At 43.8% G+C, this 21,726-nt stretch overlaps 1 protein-coding gene across 5 annotated transcripts in view; it reads right to left on the bottom strand.

Moving 5' to 3' along the window:
* Positions 1 to 21,726, bottom strand: part of ZFP64 (ZFP64 zinc finger protein) — a 109,969-nt gene that overhangs the window by 70,538 nt on the left and 17,705 nt on the right. For all 5 annotated transcript variants that reach the window (XM_050746522.1, XM_050746524.1, XM_050746523.1 and 2 more), the window contains 3 exons: positions 12,144 to 12,305; positions 10,970 to 11,032; positions 6,004 to 6,255 (listed from right to left, as the gene is read on the bottom strand). In XM_050746522.1, the coding sequence (XP_050602479.1) occupies positions 6,004 to 6,255; positions 10,970 to 11,032; positions 12,144 to 12,305 (477 nt within the window). The remainder of the gene's footprint in view (positions 1 to 6,003; positions 6,256 to 10,969; positions 11,033 to 12,143; positions 12,306 to 21,726) is intronic.

Genomic DNA, 21,726 nt, shown 5'->3' with positions numbered 1-21,726 from the left:
GCGTGGTCTCGCTTGATGCTGGGAAGATGGCCCTGTGGTGGGTACTATTATTAATATTGTTTTTCAACACAGTTACACAGAGGAGAAGGCTGAGACCCAGAGAGACTATATAACTTGTTCTCGGTCACCCAGTAGTGCAAAGCAGGGCTTGGATTCCAATCCAGGCTGACTCCAAATCTGGTATCTTTAGATGCTAGGTAATTATCTGTACATATAACAGATGTTTGCTTTCTTAGGACATAAACCCACAAGACTGGGATGGTGTTCCAGCTTTTTGACATAGGATCTGCTACTTCACCATGAGCTGCTTAAAGAATGCAAACAAAGATGGCAGGGGGCAATTGAACAAGCTTCTAGAACACTGAGAGGCCTAAACATAAACCTAAAAAAATGCTTTGTATGACTGAATACCACCAAGATCATGCATATTAAACTCCAGAACAAGGAACAGTAAGCTACAGCCTCTGGGCTAGATCCTACCCATAGCCTGTTTCTATTAATAAAGTTTTACTGAAACACAGCCACGCATATTTGTTTACATATGGTTACTTGCCTGCCATAATGGTAGAGGTGAGTATTTGTGACAGATACTGCATGGCCCACAAAGTCTAAAATATTTACTATCTGGCCCTTTTCAGAAAAAGGGCCTTTTGCTGCCTTAGAATGTTGTTCTTAACCTTTTTTATGCCATTACCCCTTTTTGGCAGTTTAGTGAAGTCCATGGAACCCTTCTTAGATAATATTTTAAATGTACCAAAAAAACTAAAAGAAGAACCAATAGGAATATAAAAGAAACCAATTATATTAAAATAGTTATTAAAGAAAAAAATTGTGATATGCCAATGTGTGTGTTTCATTAATGTGTTCAAGAATCAGACCTAGTGGCAGGTCTAGTAACTATAGTCATTTCTAAATAAAGAGGAGTGTAAAAGATATTTTACTCTATCTGCAGCAATCATTATGAAGAGATTTTTTATTTCCACTGGCGACAACTTTACATGCACTGTTATCAGATTGGTTGCCTGTTTTCATAATTGAAGGACATGTCAAATTTCAATACAGGCTAGTGAAAATGAAGACTTTTTTTTTTCCCCATCCAAGGACCTCCCTCCCAAATCTACTCATGGATTTCTCAGGGGCAGACGTCTGTAGACTCAAAGTCAGAATCCTTGCTCCAGAATGTTTTACTAGGTTTTCCAGTTACATCCCTGCCAAAATTATAGCGACAGTCTTTTTTCACTTCTTTAGCAATCTGCAGAGGTGAGACCCAGAAAATCGAGAAAACCAAATCTCACAGCTAAGTTGCAGAGCTTAACAACACCCTTTGGCATGAAAGCAAAGGTTATAAATTCCTTTGTCTTTTTTTTTTTTTTTAATTTAACCATAAACATTACTTTAATGAAGTATACTGGGCAAATAGTCCCACTGGACACTAAGGTCTTCAAACCTAATGACTATGTTCATTCTTGCCTACTACCTGATTCCCACTGTGTCTGGCACATAGTGAGGTTTAAAGAATGTTGGATGAATAAGCGACATATATTTAAGCTGACAGATCTTCCTTGAGTTTGGGTTGCTACTCAAACAAGTGTTGATGTAGTCTATCAAATCACCGAAAGGGTAAAAACAAAATCCTATTAATTTACAGTTTTACAAGTGCCACAGATTTATAAAAGGGAAAATGAACATTCCACGAAGACCATGCATAAATGGCACACATTTAAATTTTTGAAAAACACACGTTTTCTAGACCAATTTAAAGATGCTGCTATAAATAGTAACTTCATCCTTGTAAATAAAAATGAACCATTTTCATACATGAATTGTTCAGCTTCTCTAACTTAGGCTGGGGGAAATTTCTGAAGCAAATCAGTGGGGCATCGATTATGCCAATGTCTTAACTTGCTGTAGATTACTAAAATGTTCCCACATCTCCCCACCTCCCACCCCTCCTAGTAGCACGGCCTCTGCCCTGTCATTAGGATGTTCTCCCATGATCCATGATAAAAGCCTCAACCATGTCATTGGATTTGGCCAAAGGTATATTTAGTCACTTGAAACAAATAATGGCTTGAAATGGACTTGTGCACTGGGGCTTGCTTGCTTACACCTCGGTCATGACCATGAGGTCAATCCTGGCCTACCTACTGCTGGTCTCAGGAGAAGACCAAGAGACATATGGAGCAGAGCTGATTTCCTCAGCCAAGGCCAGTGGATAGCCAGTCCATAACCAGCAGATCCTCAGACTAATAAGAGAGCCCAGCCAAGGTCAGCTGGTTTTGCCCAGCTGATCCTCACAGGTGAACAGAAAAAGCATATTGCATCTATTGAGGTTTTGTGGGCTATTACGCTGCATCGCTGTGACAACAGACAATGGATACAGATACAGGTATCTAGAAAAAGGGTGATGCCATAACAGAGAACCAAAATACAGAGCATTGGTTTTGAGATTGGGTTGCATGTGGAGGCTGGAAAAATGGCAATGCACACTACTTAATGGCAAACATTTGGTAAGATTGTCACTCATGGTAGCTTAGAAGACAGAAAATGTACATAATGAGTTTTGGACTTGAATAAAGAGATAAATTCTAGGCAGAACAGTGAAAGTGTCTTATAAGCTGCATATGATAAAAGACTACAAGAAAGAGACAAACTCAAAAAAAGAACTGGACATTTACTAAGCAGAATTTAGAGGGAAGACAGAAAGTCAAAGATTTACTGGATATAGTTTCTCATCTCCAGCCAGCTTCTCCAGCCAGCTTTCCCAGGTAAGACAAAAGCCTGGGACAAAGATCAATCTAAGAAACTAGTCTCAGAGTGAAGACCAAATGTGAAATAAGGTGTCTAAATGTAAGACTCTTTATTAAAATCTTCAAAAGGGAATTAAGAATGGTGAGAATGAAGTTGGTGCCAAGTATGTTCTTTCAGCTGGACAAAGGACTCCTAAAACCCACAGAAGGTTAAATGCCAAAAGTACCTATAATTGAGTTTAGAAGAAGAGGCAAGATTCCAAAAGAATTGTGGGTATCGCTTTTGGCAAATGGATACATAGGAAACTCACACAGTTTTTAAAGACAGCTCTACCAGCAACACTGTCACCAGCCTTACTAAAACAAAAGGTAAAAGACCTCCAGCTGTTGGCAGACAGGAAGCAAGCTGAGAAAGTTTCTCAAAGGTACATTTTGCAATCTTTTTTAGAAGTAGCTTAGGAAAGTGATGGAAAGGATGCTCCAATGGGCAGGGTTAAGAACCAAAGAGCTGAGCCAAGGCCTAATCAAGAAACATTCCCTATCCCCTGAGTAGGGGGAACCTGGGAACATGTGCCCAAAAGAATTTCAGAAATGCTATGGACCAGGGACTGACAAATGCCTTTCTGCCTTTCTTTCTTTCTTCTTTCTTCTTTCTTTCTTTCTCTTTCTTTCTTTCTTTCTTTCTTTCTTTCTTTCTTTCTTTCTTTCTTTCTTTCTTTCTTTCTTTCTTTCTTTCTTTCTTTCTTTCTTTCTTTTTCTTTTTCTTTTCTTTCTCTTTCTTTTTAATTATACTTTAAGTTTTGGGATACATGTGCAGAATGTGCAGGTTTGTTACACAGGTATACACGTGCCATGGTGGTTTGCTGCACCCATCAACCTGTCATCTACATTAGGTATTTCTCCTAATGCTATCCCTCCCCTAGCCCCCAACCCCTTGACAGGCCCCAGTGTGTGACGTTCCCCTCCCTGTGTCCATGTGTTCTCATTATTCAACTCCTACTTACGAGTGAGAACATGTAGTGTTTGGTTTTCTGTTCCTGTGTTAGTTTGCTAAGAATGATGGTTTCCAGCTTCATGCATGTCCCTGTAAAGGACATGAACTCAACCTGTTTTATGGCCACATAGTATTCCATGGTGTATATGTGTCACATTTTCTTTATCCAGTCTATCATTGATGGGCATTTGGGTTGGTTCCAAGTCTTTGCTACTGTGAATACTGCCACAATAAATATACATGTGCATGTGTCTTATACTACTTTCAAATGGTAGAATTATGGTAATTATTTTGGCTTTTTGTTTTACCACTGTATATTGGGTGTATCAGGACAGACAACTTGTTTTTTATTTCAACCATCTCTAGATGAAGAGAAACCATATCCAGACCCAAGGGAGATCACACAACTGTGGTCCTTAAGGCTGATCCTATGATTGGATGAGACTTGTGGGGTTCTTTGGAAAGTGTGAACGCATTTTGCCTGTCAGAGAGATGTGAATGATGGTGAGGATAAAGGTGGACTGTGGTTGTTTGCAAAAACGGTCCCAATTCAGCCCAGCAAGGTGGCTCACGCCTGTAATCCTAGCACTTTGGGAGGTGAGGCAGGTGGATTGCCTGAGCTCAGGAGTTTGAGACCAGCCTGGGCAACATGGTGAAACCCCATCTCTACTAAAATACAAAAAATTAGCCAGGCATGGCAGCATGCGCCTGTAATCCCAGCTACTCAGGAGGCTGAGGCAGGAGAATCACTTGAACCCAGGAAGTGGAAGTTGCAATGAGCTGAGATCACGCCACTGCACTCCAGCCTGGGTGACAGAGCGAGACTCCATCTCAAAAAAAAAAAAGTAAAAAAAAGGTCCCAGTTCTTCACCTTCCCTGCATCCCTGATCTTTGCCACGTAACACTGTGACGACCTCTCACTGTAAGTGAGCTCAGTTCCACCCTTGACACCAGGATGAAACATGTGACTTGCCTTAGCCAATGTGATGCTTGACAACTTATAGAAGCAAAGACTTGAAATGGGCTTACACTGGGGCTTCCTTGCTTGCACCTCTGCCATCCTCATGAGAAGGACAAGCCCGGGTTAGTCCATGGTCCCGGGAGGACGATGAGAGATGCACAGAACACAGCCAGATTGCCTCAGGCAAGGCCAGTGGACAGCCAGCCAGCCCACGGTCAGCAGATCCCCGGGCAAATCTGGAAGGCACCTAGCCTTCCCCACACATGTGGTTAAGCCAAGCCAAGATCAACAGAGTTGTCCAGTCAACTTCCTGCTGACCTAAAGTATGTTAGCAACAAATGTTTATAATACAACACTGAGATTTCATGGTTGTTATCGCAGCATTATGGAATCTTTATCTAACTGATACACCAAAAGAAAGAAGTATGTAATTTGTTGAGTTACCTACCCTGCTAATTTTGCTGTATGTTTTTTGGTCAAGCTGTTCCATGCTGAACTAGAGGATGCTTCAAAAATGACTGGAATGCCTAATCATTATGCAGAATTTATCAAAGATACATGACTTATACCTGTATTTTATTTCGTGCACCTCCTCAATTACATACTTTACAAGTGAATAAGTTATAAAGTTATATAAAGAGATATACATATGTATAAAGCTATAAACTTCATGGTTTTCTCCTATTTTACTGAGAAAGGCTCTTCAAGGCAGCTGAAAAGCAAAACTGCAAATGGGCCAAGCACGGTGGCTCATGCCTATAATCCCAGCACTTTGGGAGGCTGAGGTGGGCAGACCACTTGAGGTCAGGGGTTCAAGACCAGCCTGACCAATATGGCAAAACCCCATCCCTACTAAAAATAGAAAAAGTTAGCTGGGCATGGTACAACATGCCTGTAATCCCAGCACTTTGGGAGGTTGTGGTGGGCAGACCACTTGAGGTCAGGGGTTCAAGACCAGCCTGACCAAGATGGCAAAACCCCATCTCTACTAAAAATACAAAAAATTAGCTGGGTGTGGTGCAACACACCTGTAATCCCAGCTTCTTGGGAGGCTGAGGCACAAGAATTGCTTGAGCCTAGGAGGTGGAGGTTGCAGTGAGCTGAGATAGCGCCACTGCACTCCAGTCAGGGCAACAGAGCAAGACAAAACAACAACAACAACAACAACAAAACAAAACTGCAAACAACGGGATGAGCAAAGGTTCCAACTCGATTTCTTCCATCGTGGCTGAATGCTTTAAGGTGCTTATGATTTATGCCATAGGAAGTGTAGAGAGCAAATAACAGGCGGGACTCACCCGTGTGGGATCGCAGGTGGACGGTGAGCTGGCTGGAGTTCCGGCTGGCGTAGGGGCAGATCTGGCATTTGAAGGGCCGCTCGTCCGAGTGGATCCGCAGGTGCTTGTTGAGGCTGCTGCTGTCGGCAGCGGCGTAGTCACACGTCTTACACTTGTAGGGCTTCACGCCCGTGTGGCACCGCATGTGAGTTTTCAGCTTGTCCTTCCGGCTAAAGCACTTGCCACAGACTTCACACTTATGAGGTTTGTCTCCTTCAAACACACACACACACACACAGATGGCAGCAGGAAACGAGATTAAAAAAGGAAAAGGCTTATTTCCCACTGCCTTACGAAAAAAGTCATATACAACCACCAAAGAATATCCAGAGAACCCTGAAACACTGTGTGGATGACTGGCAAAGAGCTAACATCTTGGGAGAGGGGAATTTTCTTCCATTTTCCTTATTGATATTACTTGAATTTTTTAAATGATGAATATGAATTTCTTATACATTTTGTATAAATTAAAAATAGAAGGAAATTAAAATAAAATTTTAAAACATAGGTAAGTAAAATAATAACAGTTGTGTTAATTTTCTCTTATACTCACTCTCTCCTTTTTCCTTTTCTTTTTTTTTTTTTTTTTTTTTTTTTTTTTTTTTGAGACGGAGTCTAGCTCTGTCGCCCAGGCTGGAGTGCAGTGGCGCGATCTCGGCTCACTGCAAGCTCCGCCTCCCGGGTTCACGCCATTCTCCTGCCTCAGCCTCCCGAGTAGCTGGGACTACAGGTGCCCACAACCGTGCCCGGCTAATTTTTTGTATTTTTAGTAGAGACGGGGTTTCACCGTGGTCTCGATCTCCTGACCTTGTGATCCGCCCGCCTCGGCCTCCCAAAGTGCTGGGATTACAGGCGTGAGCCACCGCGCCCGGCCTCCTTTTTCCTTTTCACAACAGAGATGCACCCTAAAATTTAGAACACCTAAGTTTCAGCAGAGTTCATGGCTGACCAGCGAAAGACTACACTTCTCAGCCTCGCCCGCAGCTAGGTGTGATCTGTGACTAAGTCTTTATCAAAGCGATGGCAGAGAAAGTAAAGTGTGTCTCTTTCACGAGAGGAAACTGCTTGCCTTTTACATTTTCTCTTTTCCTGCTTCTAGCCATGGCATGGGGGTAAGGCAGCAGGTGCGGGCAGGTGAGTGAGTGGGTGAGGGCAGGCGAGTGAGTGGGTGAGGGCAGGCGAGTGAGTGGGTGAGGGCAGGCGAGTGAGCGGGTGAGGGCAGGTGAGTGAGCGTGTGAGGGTGGCATACCTGCAGATGGTGGAGTCATGTAACAGAATGAGGTGGGAGGAACTTAAGTGCCTGGATGGTCCCTAGGACAGAGCTGCCCACCTGTCCCGACCTGCCTGCTCACCTCCGGACAGTTACACGGGACAGATACAAACCCTTATCTTGCTTGTTAGAGCTGGTGTTTCAGTTTCATTCTTACAGCAGCTTAATCTGAACCTCACTAATGCATATGTCAACTTGACATCTGTGAACAACTGCTAACTTTTTGGTGTATATTTTTCCAATCTGTGTGTGTGTATGTGTTTGATCCTGGCTAACATCAATTTAAACACTTTTTGAATGGCACTGTGCCTTTGAATTACTATATCTAATCCTTGCAACAGCTGGGATTAGAACCCAGGACCGTCTTGCGCGCGCGTGCGTGTGTGTGTGTGTGTGTGTGTTTTGGCAAACACTGCACTGCCTCCCTATTGACTACTTTCTTGCACTTACAGTAATTTCTATGACCTGTTTCATATCATTACATATCCACAACATGGTTGTTAAGGCTGAAGTATTTCACTGTATGGATATGCATAAATTATTGAATCCATTCCTTACTTGGTCATGAAAAAGAGTAAGTCAATATGACATAGTGATGTGAAACGATGTGCAAAAGTAATTGAAAAAAAGCAAGTTGCACTGATAGCGTGTATTGTATTAACTTAATAAGACATGGAAAAAATTAAATGTGTGTGTTTTTAGACCTGGTCTAGGCATGCAAATATTTCAGAATGAGACATAGAGGTATATTAGGACAGCTGACTTTTGGTTATGGAAGGAGGTGGCTGTGAGTCAGGATCTTCTTTTTTTTACTTTATATATCAAATATTATCCTGACCAAATCGTAACTAGCCAAGTGCTAAAATAGTCAGCCAAAGCTGATCACTGTCATCATAAAATAAATATTTGGGATTTAAGAATACATCTAAACGTTTATTAAAGATTAGCATTTTGGCTGGGCACGGTGGCTGTCGCCTGTAATTCCAGCACTTTGGGAGGCTGAGGCAGGCAGATCACTTGAGGTCAGGAGTTCGAGACCAGCCTGGCCAACATGGTGAAACCCCGTCTGAACTAAAAATAAAAAAATTAGCTGGGCATTGTGGCGGGTGCCTGTAATCTCAGCTACTCGGGAGGCTGAAGCAGGAGAATCACTTGAACCCAGAAGGCGGTGGTTGCAGTGTGCCGAGATTGTGCCACTGCACTACAGCCTGGGTGACAGAGTGAGACTCCATCTCAAAAGGAAAAAAAAAAAAGCATTTTTATTATTAAACATTTTAGTAGGCCAGGTGCAGTGGCTCACGCCTGTAATCCCAGCACTTTGGGAGGCCGAGGCGGGCGGATCATGAGGTCAGGAGATCGAGACCATCCTGGCTAGCACGGTGAAACCCCCGTCTCTACTAAAAATACAAAAAATTAGCTGGGCATGGTGGCAGGTGCCTGTTGTCCCAGCTACTTGGGAGGCTGAGGCAGGAGAATGGCGTGAACCTGGGAGGTGGAGCTTGCAGTGAACTGAGATCGTGCCACTGCACTCCAGCCTGGGTGACAGAGCAAGACTCTGTCTCAAAAAAAAATAAAAGAAAAAAAGAAACACAAAAACAAAAACAAAAAAATTTTAGTCATCAAATTAAAAAGCCCGGTAACAATAATTTACCAGCATTGTCAGTGGCTCAGTAGTTCCTGTGGTCACTACACTGGGTATTTGCAACACTGGGCAGATGCTGGATGTTGGCAGAGCTCAATGGTTTTTGGCCAACTCAGCTGGTAAAGAGCTCTGTTGCTGTTGCTCCCCCAAACCCCAACCCCAGGGGTAATTAAGCATGCCCCCACTCTCTGAAGGTAACTAAGGTGAGGATACATTTAAACTTGAAAATGTAGACAGAGACACTTCAGTTATGCAGAAACTATCCTACAAACACCAGGTGGGCTAACTGTGTAGAAGATATTTTCTGTGGATTTGAAGAAATAGACAAAGTTGTGGCCCTCACTTGTACTTTTACAAAGCTTTCCCTATCATCATTAATAATTATAGTACTCAGCCAGATGCGGTAGCCCACGCCTGTAATCTCAGCACTTTGGGAGGCCGAGGCAGGTGGATCACCTAAGGTCGGGAGTTTGAGACCAGCCTGACCAACATGGAGAAATGTCATCTCTACTAAAAATACAAAAATTAGCCGAGTGTGTTGGTGTATGCCTGTAATCCCAGCTACTCGGGAGGCTGAGGCAGGAGAATCGCTTGAACCTGGGAGGCGGAGGTTGCAGTGAGCCAAGATCGTGCCATTGCACTCCAGCCTGGGCAACAAGAGTGAAACTCCGTCTCAGAAAAACAAAAAACAAAAAACAAAACAAAACAAAAATTATAGTACTTTATTCTTTCAATAACAAATATGCTATGGCTTGATGGATGAAACCTCAACATATGAAACCCACATGGAGAGTTTCATTGCTTATTACACTAGAATGCTTGCCAATCAATACTTGAAACTTAATATTTGGATCATTAGAACAAATCCAGATGGCATGACACTGTGAGGCTGATTAGATATGATGGTGACCCCAGTGCAATAAGGCACTTACTGGTCATGGCCAAGGAATATAAGAAATAACTGTTGGCTACTCATCTTCCAAAGGCTGAAGCTAAATAGCAGGTGTTGGGCAATTAGTGAAGCCAAAGCCAAAAGTCACTGCATCTTATACACATTTATACTTTTTAAATTTAAATCTGTATCATTTGAATATGAGCATCTAACACTTTGTTTAAAAAGAGTCTAAAGGCAATTCCTTTTCCATGCAGAAAGTCTGGGAGACATAAAAATAATATATTAAAGAAAAATAAAATCACCAGAAATCATCACTTTTTTCTTTTCCCATGCATTGATCTTTTCCTCTTCTTTTAAAACAAGTATTTATTAAATTCTCCTTTCTAAATTACAAAAATAATACACACTCACTGTATTCAGTGATATAACGTAAAGATACATAAAAGGAAAGTTTTGGCCAGGTGCAGTGGCTCACACCTATAATCCTAGCATTTTGGGAGGCCGACGTGGATGGATCACTTGAGTCTAGGCATTTAAGACCAGCCTGGGCAACATGGTGAGACCCCCTTCTCTATAAAAAATACAAAACATTAGCCAGGTGTGGTGACACCTGCCTGTAGTCCCAGCTATTCCGGAGGCTGAGGTGGGCAGGTCGAGTGCCACTGCACTCCAGCCTGGGTGACAGAGTGAGACCCTGTCTCAAAAAATAAAAGAAAAAGACAAAAAAAAGAGACAGTTTCTTTTCTCTCCCATTATTCCTCTCTTTACTAATCATTACACACACACATGCACTTGTAGGATCATCTCCTCAAAATGAGAATATGTGCATTCAAATTTTAATTAATTTTGGCAGAATCATTTTCAAAATGGCTGTAGCAGTTCATATTCCCACTTAGCTAAGTTTGCTCACATCCTCTCCAGAGCTGGATTTTATTATGTTAAAGACTTTTCTGCCAAAATCATGTGTACAAATGGCACCTTATTTTTTGAAATCTGGACTTGTATTCCCGTAACAGCCAGTGATGTTTGGAGTGGTATCATTCATCTGACCTATGTGGGTCCCCGGCTCCTAGCACAGAGCAGGTGTTGAGGGCATATGTGCTAAAGAAATGCTATTTACCCGTGTGAATTTTTAAATGCCGCTCCATGTCCTTCATGCCGTAAGCAGTCTTGAATTGGCAACCTAAAAAAAAACAAAAAAAGGAAAGATTAATCATACAGGGAAACTTAGTAACTTTTAGTGGGGAGAAAACTGGCAGAAACGTCCTTACCCAAGTGACAAGAGTTAACACCACAGTACGGGGAAAAAGAGATCTCATGTGCCTTCGTATGTGATGACCAGGAAAGACACAATGTCATTTTGTGGTTCCTGCCAAAACTGCGTAACCTGAATCTAATCATAAGGAAACATCAAATAAACCCAAACTGCGGCCCTTTTGACAAAATCACTGGCCTATACTTTTCAAAAATGTCAAGCTTATGAAAGATAAATGCTTAACTGTTCCTGATTAGAGGAAATGAAAGACATAAAATCTAAATGCAATCAGTAATAATTGGTTGGAAACTGGATCAGAGGGGGAAAATGTCATTCTTTTGATAATGGTAGAGAGGACATCAGTGGGACACTTGATGAGGAAATCTGACTAAGGTCAGTAGGTTAGATAATAGTACCTATAAATGTTACTTTTCTGATCTTGATGATTGTCCTGTGGTTATTTAAAAGAATATTCTGGTTTTTAGGAAATACACACTGAAGTATTTAGGAACAAAAGGGCATTGCATTGTCAGCAACTTTCAAATGGTTTGGGGAAAACTACACTTGTATATACATTGTATATATATAAAGAATGACAAAGCAAATATAATAAAATGGTAACATTTGGGGAATCTAGATGAAGAGCACACAGGGATTTTTTTGGTACAATTTTTGCAAACTTTCTGTATGTCCGATATTATTTCCAAGTACATTAAAACCAAGGTAAGGAAAGAAAATTTTTTACTGGATGTCGTCCTAAGCTATAGCATAGGAAAAAAATTTACAGCAACCTGAAATTTTCATGAGTTCCACTTCAAAGGCCTATGGCTAGAAAAGTCTTAGAACCCAGGTGCAGAATGACCACAGACAGTGGGAGACAGGTTGTATGTGCTGATGCAAATGCCAGAGGGCCCTGATTTTTATGCCAGGTAGTTTGGGGCACTTCCATGAGCACTTGTCAGGAACTCATGAGGAAAAGCCCTGGAGCCTGGTTAAATGTCACACCTTCTACGCAAGTAGAACATAATTCTGCCTTTACCTGGATAGCAACAGTTAAGCCTTTTCTGAGCAGGTGGCGTTGTGGGCTTTTTGGTGCGTGACTTGGCAGGGAGAGAGATGACAGTGGCTGTTTGGTTTTCATTACTTTCCGTGGGCAGATAAGTTTGATAGCCATGTTCAAAAACAAATTCTGGAGCTGAAACTAAAAGATATGGTGATTATTAATTTTCTTAATATTAATGCCCTCTAGCTATGCCCTCTGCCTACTTTTCTTTGTAGAGTGAATGCACATACTAGTTTGCTTTCCCAGCCTCCTTTGTGGCTTCAGAGTGATCATGTGACCCAGTTCTAGCTAATGAGACACTAGACAGCATTTGCTGGGAGGCTTCTGTAAAATATTTTCCTCCCTGATTTAAAATAGTATGGAGGGAAAGGGTAGGCAGGGCAGATGGAAAAAGACACAGTTGAGAAAAGCTCATCTTGTTACCCTGGCTGCCGTACTTCCTATCTTTCTACATGCTGGAATGACGACGCGATGCCTGGATCTGTGGCAGCCATTCTATAACCGTAAGGGTAAACATGAAAATCAGATGCTGAGTCAGAACTCCGAAACCACTCAAATCTATACTTTTTTCTTTTTCTTTTTTTTTTTTCTGAGATAGGGTCCCACTTTGTCACCTAGGCTGGAGTGCAGTGGTGCAATCACAGCACACTGCAGCCTCGGCCTCCCAGGCTCAAGCAATTCTCCCACCTCAGCCTCACGAGTAGCTGGGACTATAGGCATGCACCACCATGTCTGGCTAATTTTTGTATTTTTTGTATTCTTGTGACAAATTACATTCTAAGAAAGATAGAACCAAAAAGAGAAAGAGGAGGGGAAGGGAAGAAGGAAGGAAGGGGAGGGGAAAGGAGGGGAGGGGAGGGGAAAGGAGGGGAGGGGAGGGGAGGGGAGGGGAGGGGAGAAGGAAAGAAGGAAGAGAAGGGAAGAGAAGGAGGAAGGGAAGGAGGGAGGGAGGGAGGAAGGAAGGAAAGGAAAAGAAAGGAGGGAAGAAGGGAAGGGAGGGAAGAAGGGAAGGGAGCCTGCTGCGCAGGCTGGTCTCAAACTCCTGAGCTCAAACGATCTACTTGTCTCGGCCTCCCAAAGTGTTAGCCACCATGCCTGCCCTAGACTTCTTAAATGAACAAGAAATGTCCCTATAATTTATGTCTCTATAATTTATGCCAGGTAAGTTTTCTGTTAGCTGCAGCCAAATGCCTTAGGTGTTTTCATAAGCTATAGGACAAAATCCTAATAAAACACCAAACGGGAACTGATAGAAGGGATTTGGGGCAAAACTAGTCTAATTGACATTCTCCTCAGCATTTCCCCCCTCAAAAAATTTCCTTGTACTCTTACTGAGGTTCTGACGCAAAAAGAAAAAAAAAATAGCAAAACACAGACTTAATATAAAATATAATTGTAGGCTAGGCGTGGTGGTTCACACCTGTAATCCCATTATTTGGGGGGCCAAGGAGAGTGGATCACCTGAGGTCAGGAGTTCAAGACTAGCCTGGTCAACATGGTGAAACCCCGTCTCTACTAAAAATACAGAAATTAGCTAGGCGTGGTGGCAGGTGCCTGAAATCCCAGCTACTCTGGAGGCTGAGGCAAGAGAGCTGCTTGAATGTGGGAGGTGGAGGTTGCAGTGAGCCGAGATCATGGCATTGCACTCCAGCCTGGGTGACAAAAGTGAAACTCCATCTCAAAAAATAAATAAATAAATAAATTTTAAAAGACAAGATAGGCAGTCTCAAATTTTTTTGTTATAAAAAATTCTGTGACTACTTTGCTAACTACATTTATAGTCTGGACTTAAGCATGTTTCTTTCCTCTCTTCCCTCCCTTCCCTTCTTCCCTCCTTTCTTTTCCTTTCCTTCCTTCCTCCCTCCCTCCCTCCTTCCCTTCCTCCTTCTCTTCCCTTCCCTTCCTTCTTTCCTTCTCCCCTTCCCTCCCTCCCCTCCCCTCCCCTCCTTTCCCCTCCCCTCCCCTCCTTTCCCCTCCCCTTCCTTCCTTCTTCCCTTCCCTCCTCTTTCTCTTTTTGGTTCTATCTTTCTTAGAATGTAATTTGTCACAAGAAGATTTGTCTTCAAATATGGAGTAAATATGACCAATGGAGGCTTGTTCAATGAGTGAACCTTTCAGGCTAATAGGCCTTAGTGATGATTTTGAAAGCCACTGTAATATTCTGTTTCCCAAACTTCAGTCACTCAGACACCATCTTTGACATTTTTGACATTTTATTTACAGATGATTTAAGTCAGCACAGGCTTAACATCACTATTTATTTTAGCTTTGTCCAAAGCACTAATATCCATTCCACAGGCTCCAGGCACTAGTTATGTTTTTCTCTTAAAACAAACACTGTATTTCTTTGAATCTAGGATGTTTTAGATTGTAAAATGCATCATAATTTCATATACGATGAAAAGGCTGCCAATTAAACACATGATGACACCACTTTCTTTTTTGAGGTATTTTATTTTATATTTATCAAATGGGCTTTTCTTGACTTCTTTGGACATTTGGCAGGAAACTCAGGTTCCTGATGTCCATCTTTTTGGCACCTTCAGTAGTGACCATATCACTCTGATACATGTCAAATGATACCTTGGTGCTGTCAGCATTTGGTATTTGGGTAAGGCCATAGTTTCCATTTTTCTCAATGGAAATATGTGTAGGGAAGTCAAGGGCTTCGGTTTAAAGTCAGCTGAAAGATTCCGACAAACTGATGTTTCCTGTCTTCACGCCAAGTATCTCTGATGCATGAATCAGTTGCACCTGCCTCCTGTTGAAATGTTTTCATTTACTCTGTAGGATCTGGCTATTTCTCCCGGTTTCTCTTGCTCTGCTTGGGTTCTCAAAGCATGGTCCCTAGCCAGCAGCATTGGAGCTGCCTGGGAACTTGTTACCAAGGCAAATTTTTTGGGCCCCATCTCAGACCTACTGAATCAGACACTCTGGGGGTGCACCCAACAATCTGTGCTCTAACAAGCCCTCCAGGTGATCCTGATACACACTCAAGTTTAAGAAGTACTAGCAGAGACCATCCTTTTCCATCTATCTTGACAGTAGAACTTAACCCAGCTCTGTCTATATGAGGAATTCCACCTTTCTCGGTTGTTGCTTTGCAAGAACGTGCAATTGCAGTCACTCCTCCAACAATGAAGATTTGCTTCATTAATATCAAATTTACCCCTGTTACTGTTTTCAGGCATTTCTGGGTAAGCAATTACTTTTCATCTTCAACTTGATTCATTATGCAACATCTTGGAAGACATTTTAAACAGCAATTAAACTCAAGACATATAGTTCCAAAATTGCACACAACTCAGCTGAGGTGAGAAAAATGTGACCCACTGAAATCAGGTTTGTTCACATGCACAGCCAAGTAATGTTTTTGGACTGCCTGTTGGTTGACAGAAATCTCACTGATTCTAAAATGCATCGTTGTTTCCGATATGTTAAAATGCATCTTCCAACTGATATAAGCTCAGGTTTGACCATTCACTGTGGATGTGACCTCAGGCCAGTCATGTAACTTCATTGAACTGTTTTCTCACTATAAATGGGGATAATCACCATGCCCACTTCATAAGGATGTTGCAAAGTTTAACACGAGAATTCAGTAGCACAGGATGTGGCCATGGTTGAATCTCAACAAATGTCAAAGGGGATATATTACTGTTCAATAGAACCAGACTCTGGCACTTGTGCATCAAACTCTCAGCTGAAATGCTCATGAGCTAGGATGATCAACCATCCCTGTTTGCCTTGGACTGGGGTTTCTCAAGAACTTTTGGTGCTAAAACCAGGGTGCTGGATCATGGTCATACTCCCATGGCCTCCCAACCTTCTGCTCTACAACTTCCTGTACAAGTGACCTCCTGTGCTGGAAGGTGTTCACTGTGGGGTGAGTATGGATGGCCAGGCCCTCCCTACAAGTCAGCTCACAGGCTCCTCGGCACTCTCTTGAAAGGTAGATGGTAGGCCCTTCACCCTCCTGCCACTTTCTGCTCTCCCCAGGGATTGGCTGGGCTCCATCTCTTAACTGTCCTCTACCATAAGCCTGGGCAAGTCCCAGCAGAGGGAAATGCAGGAGTATTTTGTATATCAACCCCTTCTCAGATGTATAATTTGCAAATATTTTCTCATTCCATAGGCTGCATTTTCATTTCTGCTGTTTCCTTTGATGCACACAAGTTTTAAGATTTAATGTACTCCCAGCTGGGTACAGTGGCTCACACCTGCAATCCCAGTACTTTGGGAGCCCAAGCAGGTGGATCATGTGAGGTAGGGAGTTCAAGACTAGCCTGATTAACATGGAGAAACCCCGTCTCTACTAAAAATACAAAATTAGCCAGGCGTGGTGGCACATGCCTGTAATACCAGCTACCTGGGAGGCTGAGGCAGGAGAATCGCTTGAACCTGGGAGGCGGAGGTTGCAGTGAGCCCAGATCACGCCACTGCACTCCAGCCTGGGCAACAAGAGCAAAATTCCATCTCAAAAAAAAAAAAATTTAATGTAGTCCCATTTGTCTATTTTCACTTTTGTTGCCTGTGCTCTGGTGTCTTGGAGAGGAAGCAGGAAGCATCATGAGTGGGTAGGTTAAACACAGCAAACGGCCGGGTGTGGTGGCTCATGCCTGTAATCCCGGCACTTTGGGAGGCTGAGGCGGACGGCTCATTTAAGGTCAGGAGTTTGAGACCAGCCTGGCCAACATGGTGAGACCCTGTCTCTACTAAAAACACAAAAATTAGTCAGGTGTGCTGGTGCGCACCTGTAGTCCCAGCTACTCAGGAGGCTGAGGCAGGAGAATCGCTTGGACCTGGGAGACAGAGGTTGCAGTGAGCTGAGATCATGCCACTACACTCCAGTCTGGGTGACAGAGGCAGACCGTCTCAAACAAACAAACAAAAAAACAAAAAACAGCAAAGGGATTCAGGAACCCAGGTGCAGGGATTATTTTGGGGGCAGGGCTAATCCCATGTAACCTGAGTCATCCCAAAGTAGATGGCTACAGACCAGAAAGGGTGTGCTCCAGAGTTTAGGCTGTGAGGTCTTACCTCCTTGATCCTCAGTTTCTTTACCTGGAGAATGGGGACAATTTCCATTCCTGTCTCCTAGGACGTTGTGACCATCAGAAACCAGGCATGTAAAGTTGCTGTTGCTGTTGACTTTATTCACTAATTTATTCAGCAAATGTTTACGAGGTACGGTACTGACTGTGTGCCAAGAACTGTTCTAAGCACTAGAAACAGAGCCCTGACCCAAAGAGACAAAAATCCCTGCCCTCATGGAGCTGACATTCTAGTTAGGAGTGGTGCAGGCAATAAGTATTTCAACACACAGTGTGTAAATCAGGTGGTGTAAATATTATGGAGAAAAATAAAGCAGACTTTGGGAGGCTGAGACGGGCGGATCACAAGGTCAGGAGATCGAGACCATCCTGGCTAACACAGTGAAACCCCGTCTCTACTAAAAAATACAAAAAAACTAGCCGGGCAAGGTGGCGGGCGCCTGTAGTCCCAGCTACTCGGGAGGCTGAGGCAGGAGAATGGCGTGAACCCGGGAGGCGGAGCTTGCAGTGAGCTGAGATCCGGCCACTGCACTCCAGCCCGGGCGACAGAGCAAGACTCCGTCTCAAAAAAAAAAAAGAAAAAAAAAAGAAAAAGAAAGCAGGGAAGGGAACCAGAAAATGCTGGTGGGCATGCACTTTTTTTGTTTGCTTGTTTTTTGTTTTTTGAGACAGAGTATTGCTTTGCGCAGTGGCATGATGTCCGCTCACTGCAAGTTCCGCCCCCCCGGGTTGACGCCATTCTCCTGCCTCAGCCTCCCAAGTAGCTGGGACTACAGGCACCCGCCATCACGCTTGGCTAATTTTTTGTGTTTTTAGTGGAGATGGGGTTTCACTGTGTTAGCCAGAATGGTCTTGATCTCCTGACCTTGTGATCCGCCCGCCTCGGCCTCCCAAAGTGCTGGGATTACAGGCGTGAGCCACCGCGTCCAGTGGGCATGCACTTTTTTTTTTTTTTTTTTTTTTTTTTTTTTTTGAGGCGGAGTCTTCACTCTGTCGCCCAGGCTGGAGTGCAGTGGCACCATCTCGGCTCACTGCAAGCTCCGCCTCCCGGGTTCGGGCCATTCTCCTGCCTCAGCCTCCCGAGTAGCTGGGACTACAGGCGCCCGCCACCGCGCCCGGCTAATTTTTTGTATTTTAGTAGAGACGGGGTTTCACCGTGTTAGCCAGGATGGTCTCGATCTCCTGACCTTGTGATCCGCCCGCCTCGGCCTCCCAAAGTGCTGGGATTACAGGCGTGAGCCACCGCGTCCAGTGGGCATGCACTTTTAAGCAGGTCCAGGAAGGCCTCAGTGAAAAGGTAACATACGAATATAAAACATGGAGGCATATAATTATTATATTAATACTATTCTGTTGCAGGTGTCCGGAATTCAATAGCAACAAAGGGGCATCGGTGCTGAAGACTCTCATCCAGGTAGTCGGCTTGCTGGCGCCTCCTGGCTGGATTTATCAAGGGCATCCCTTCCCACACACATGGCCTTTCTAGAATCTGCTGTGAAGAGCAGGACCTGCAGAGACACCCCAGGGAAAGGCTTATGGTAATCACTGAGGGACTGCTGGCGACCAGAGGCCTTCCTCATTCCCTTCGGTTGTTCGCATGTGATTTGATGGCGGAGTAGCCACTCATCCCCGGGGTGTGTGTGTGTGTGTGTGTGTGTGTGTGTGTGTGTGTGTCTGTCTCTGTGTATGTGTGCACATGCATGGTCAGACTGACCGCGGACCAATTTGGGTGTTTTATTTTATTTTTTTTTTGAGATGGAATCTTGCTCTGTTGCCCAGGCTGGAGTAAAACGGCACCATCTCAGCTCACTGTAACCTCCCTCTCCCGGGTTCAAGTGATTCTCCTGCTTCAGCCTCCCTAGTGGCTGGGAGTACAGGCACGCACCACCACACCTGGCTAATTTTTGTATTTTTAGTAGAGACAGAGTTTCACTATGTTGGCCAGGCTGGTCTCAAATTTCTGACCGCAGGTGATCCACCTGCTCGGCCTCCCCAATTTTTTTTTTTTTTTTTTTGAGGTGGAGTCTTGCTGTGTCACCCAGGCTGGAGTGCAATGGCATGATCTCGGCTCACTGCAACCTCTGCTTCCTGGGTTCAAGCGATTCTCCTGCCTCAACCTCCTGAGTAGCTGGGACTACTCAGTCCCAGTCATGGTGCCTGCCACCATGCCCAGTTAGTTTTTCTATCTTTAGTAGAGATGGAGTTTCACCATGTTGGCCAGGTTGGTCTCACACTCCTGACCTCAAGTGATCTGCCTGCCTCGGCCTCCCAAAGTGTTGGGATTACAGGTATGAGCCACCGCACCTGACCAACAGGGTGTTTGTATGCAATTTGATGCCAGAGTAGCCACTCATCGCCAGGTGAGTGTGTGTGTGTGTGTGTGTGTGGGGGGGGGGGGGGTCACAGTGAACTTGGACCAACTTGGGTATGTGCATGTGATTTGATGCTGGAGTCGCCACTCATTGACAGGGGTGTGTGTGTGTGTGTGTATCTGTGTGTGTGTGTACAGTCAGATTGACCCTGGACCAACCTCTGTCTCCACTCGATAGCTGTAGAGCCTTGACCAAGTCACTTCTCTGATCTTCAGTTCTTTTGTTGGTAAAATGGGGATATTGCACTGATCTCAGAGCTTAGATCTTGTTCTAGTAAAGATTCAAGGGAAGGATAAGGCGTACTGCGAGCCGGGCACACTGCAAGTTCTTGAGAGTTCTCAGTGGACATTATGGTAACCATGCACAATAGGTTATTATTTATCTTTATTCAGGTTTGGCATAATGAGTGACATGAGCCTTGGGGAATCTCAGAGCACCCTAGAAGAAAGTGAAATGCCCCACATCTGCTGAGGCGGGATGACTCATAACCTTGGGGGGAAGTGCTTCCAGTAGAGGCGTGACTTGCCCACCCCCTAAGAATATTCTCTAGTCCCTCTTTTCACCGAGAATGCAGCAAGGGCCACCTCTTTATGTAGGGGTCTTATGTCTAACTTTTTACAAGAGCTCAGGGCTTCAGCCCCTACCCTGGTATGGCCATTAAAATCAAGTCTCCTGTTTAGTGAGATCAGACCCTGTCCCCGATACAAGAAGCTCACAGCCTCATACACCTGCTGCTGCTTTTAGTTTTGTTTTCTGGCTCCAGGGGATTTCCCTTCTTTCCTGCGTGTTCAGGTGTGCATCTGAGAATTGCTTATTGTATTTAGTTCCGGTTTGTAGCAGGGACATACTGAGTTGTCTGATCATGATGCTGCTTAAAATGTATGACTATTATATGAATTTCATACATAATCCAAATCTATTTCTCTGAAGTTTGTCTCTGTGGCGTCTTAGGGCTCACATGAATCAACCGTAGCTCCTTTTCTACCAAATTGCCTTTCAGACATCTCAAGACAGCTTTGATATCTCCCTATCTGATTTGCTTCCTCTTTCCCTTCTTCAACTTAAAAATTCCATTTAATAAATCCTTTTCTCTTTTTAACTTACAATGTTAATTTTTGCAAAATAAAAGTTAACACGAATTTTAGGATTTTCTTCTCTACATAGAAAAGTGCAGAGAAGAAAAAACTAGGCTAAGTTTTTGTTGTTGTTGTCCAGGCTCATGCCTGTAATCCCAGCAATTTGGGAGGCTGAGGCAGGATGATCACTTGAGACCAGGAGTTTGAGATCAGCCTGAGCAACAAAGGGAGATGCCGTCTCCACAAAAACATACAAAAAAATAGCTGGGTGTGATGGTGTGTGCCTGTAGTCCCAGCTAATTGTGGGGCTGAGGTGGAAGGATGGCTTAAGCTCAGGAGTTCTAGGCTGCAGTGAGCTAGGATGGCACCAGTACACTCCAGCCTGGGTGACAGAGCAAGGCTGTCTCTAGAAAAACAAAAGAAAAAACTTCCCAATTCTGTCAAAACATGGCAATACACATCCTTGCTTTTTTTTGAGATGGAGTCTGGCTCTGTTGCCTAGGCTGAAGTGCAGTGGTGTAGTCTTGGCTCACAGCAACCTCCGCCACCCAGATTCAAGTGATTCTCCTGCCTCAGTCTGCCAAATAGCTGGGACTAAAGGTGCACGCCACCAGGCCCGGCTAATTTTTGTATTTTTAGCAGAGATGGGGGTTTCACCATGTTGGCCAGGGTCGTCTTGAACTCCTGACCTCAAGTAATCTGCCTGCCTCGACCTCCCAAAGTGCTGGGATTACAGATGTGAGCCACCGGTGCCCAGCCTACATCCTTACTTTTTATACAAAGCTCCTATCGCTACTGTGATTAAATACTTACTTAAGAAATTATTTAATGACTATTCTCTCTTCTATTTGGTTGCAGGAGTTAAGTGAGGACAGACCCTTGTTTGATTAAATACTTACTTGAGAAATTATTTAACGACTATTCTCTCTTCTATTTGGTTGGAGGAGTTAAGTGAGGACAGACCCTTGTTTCTTTCCATTACTGTTCCCCGTGCACCCACCACAGAACCAGGTGAAGGGGAGGAGATCAAAGAACATTTGTTGAATTAATGATCAGC

Source organism: Macaca thibetana, chromosome 10 (genome assembly GCF_024542745.1).
Source record: "Macaca thibetana thibetana isolate TM-01 chromosome 10, ASM2454274v1, whole genome shotgun sequence".
Lineage (NCBI taxonomy): Eukaryota > Metazoa > Chordata > Mammalia > Primates > Cercopithecidae > Macaca > Macaca thibetana.
Note: the sequence above shows the minus strand (reverse complement) of the source record. Positions and strands in the feature narration are given on the sequence as shown.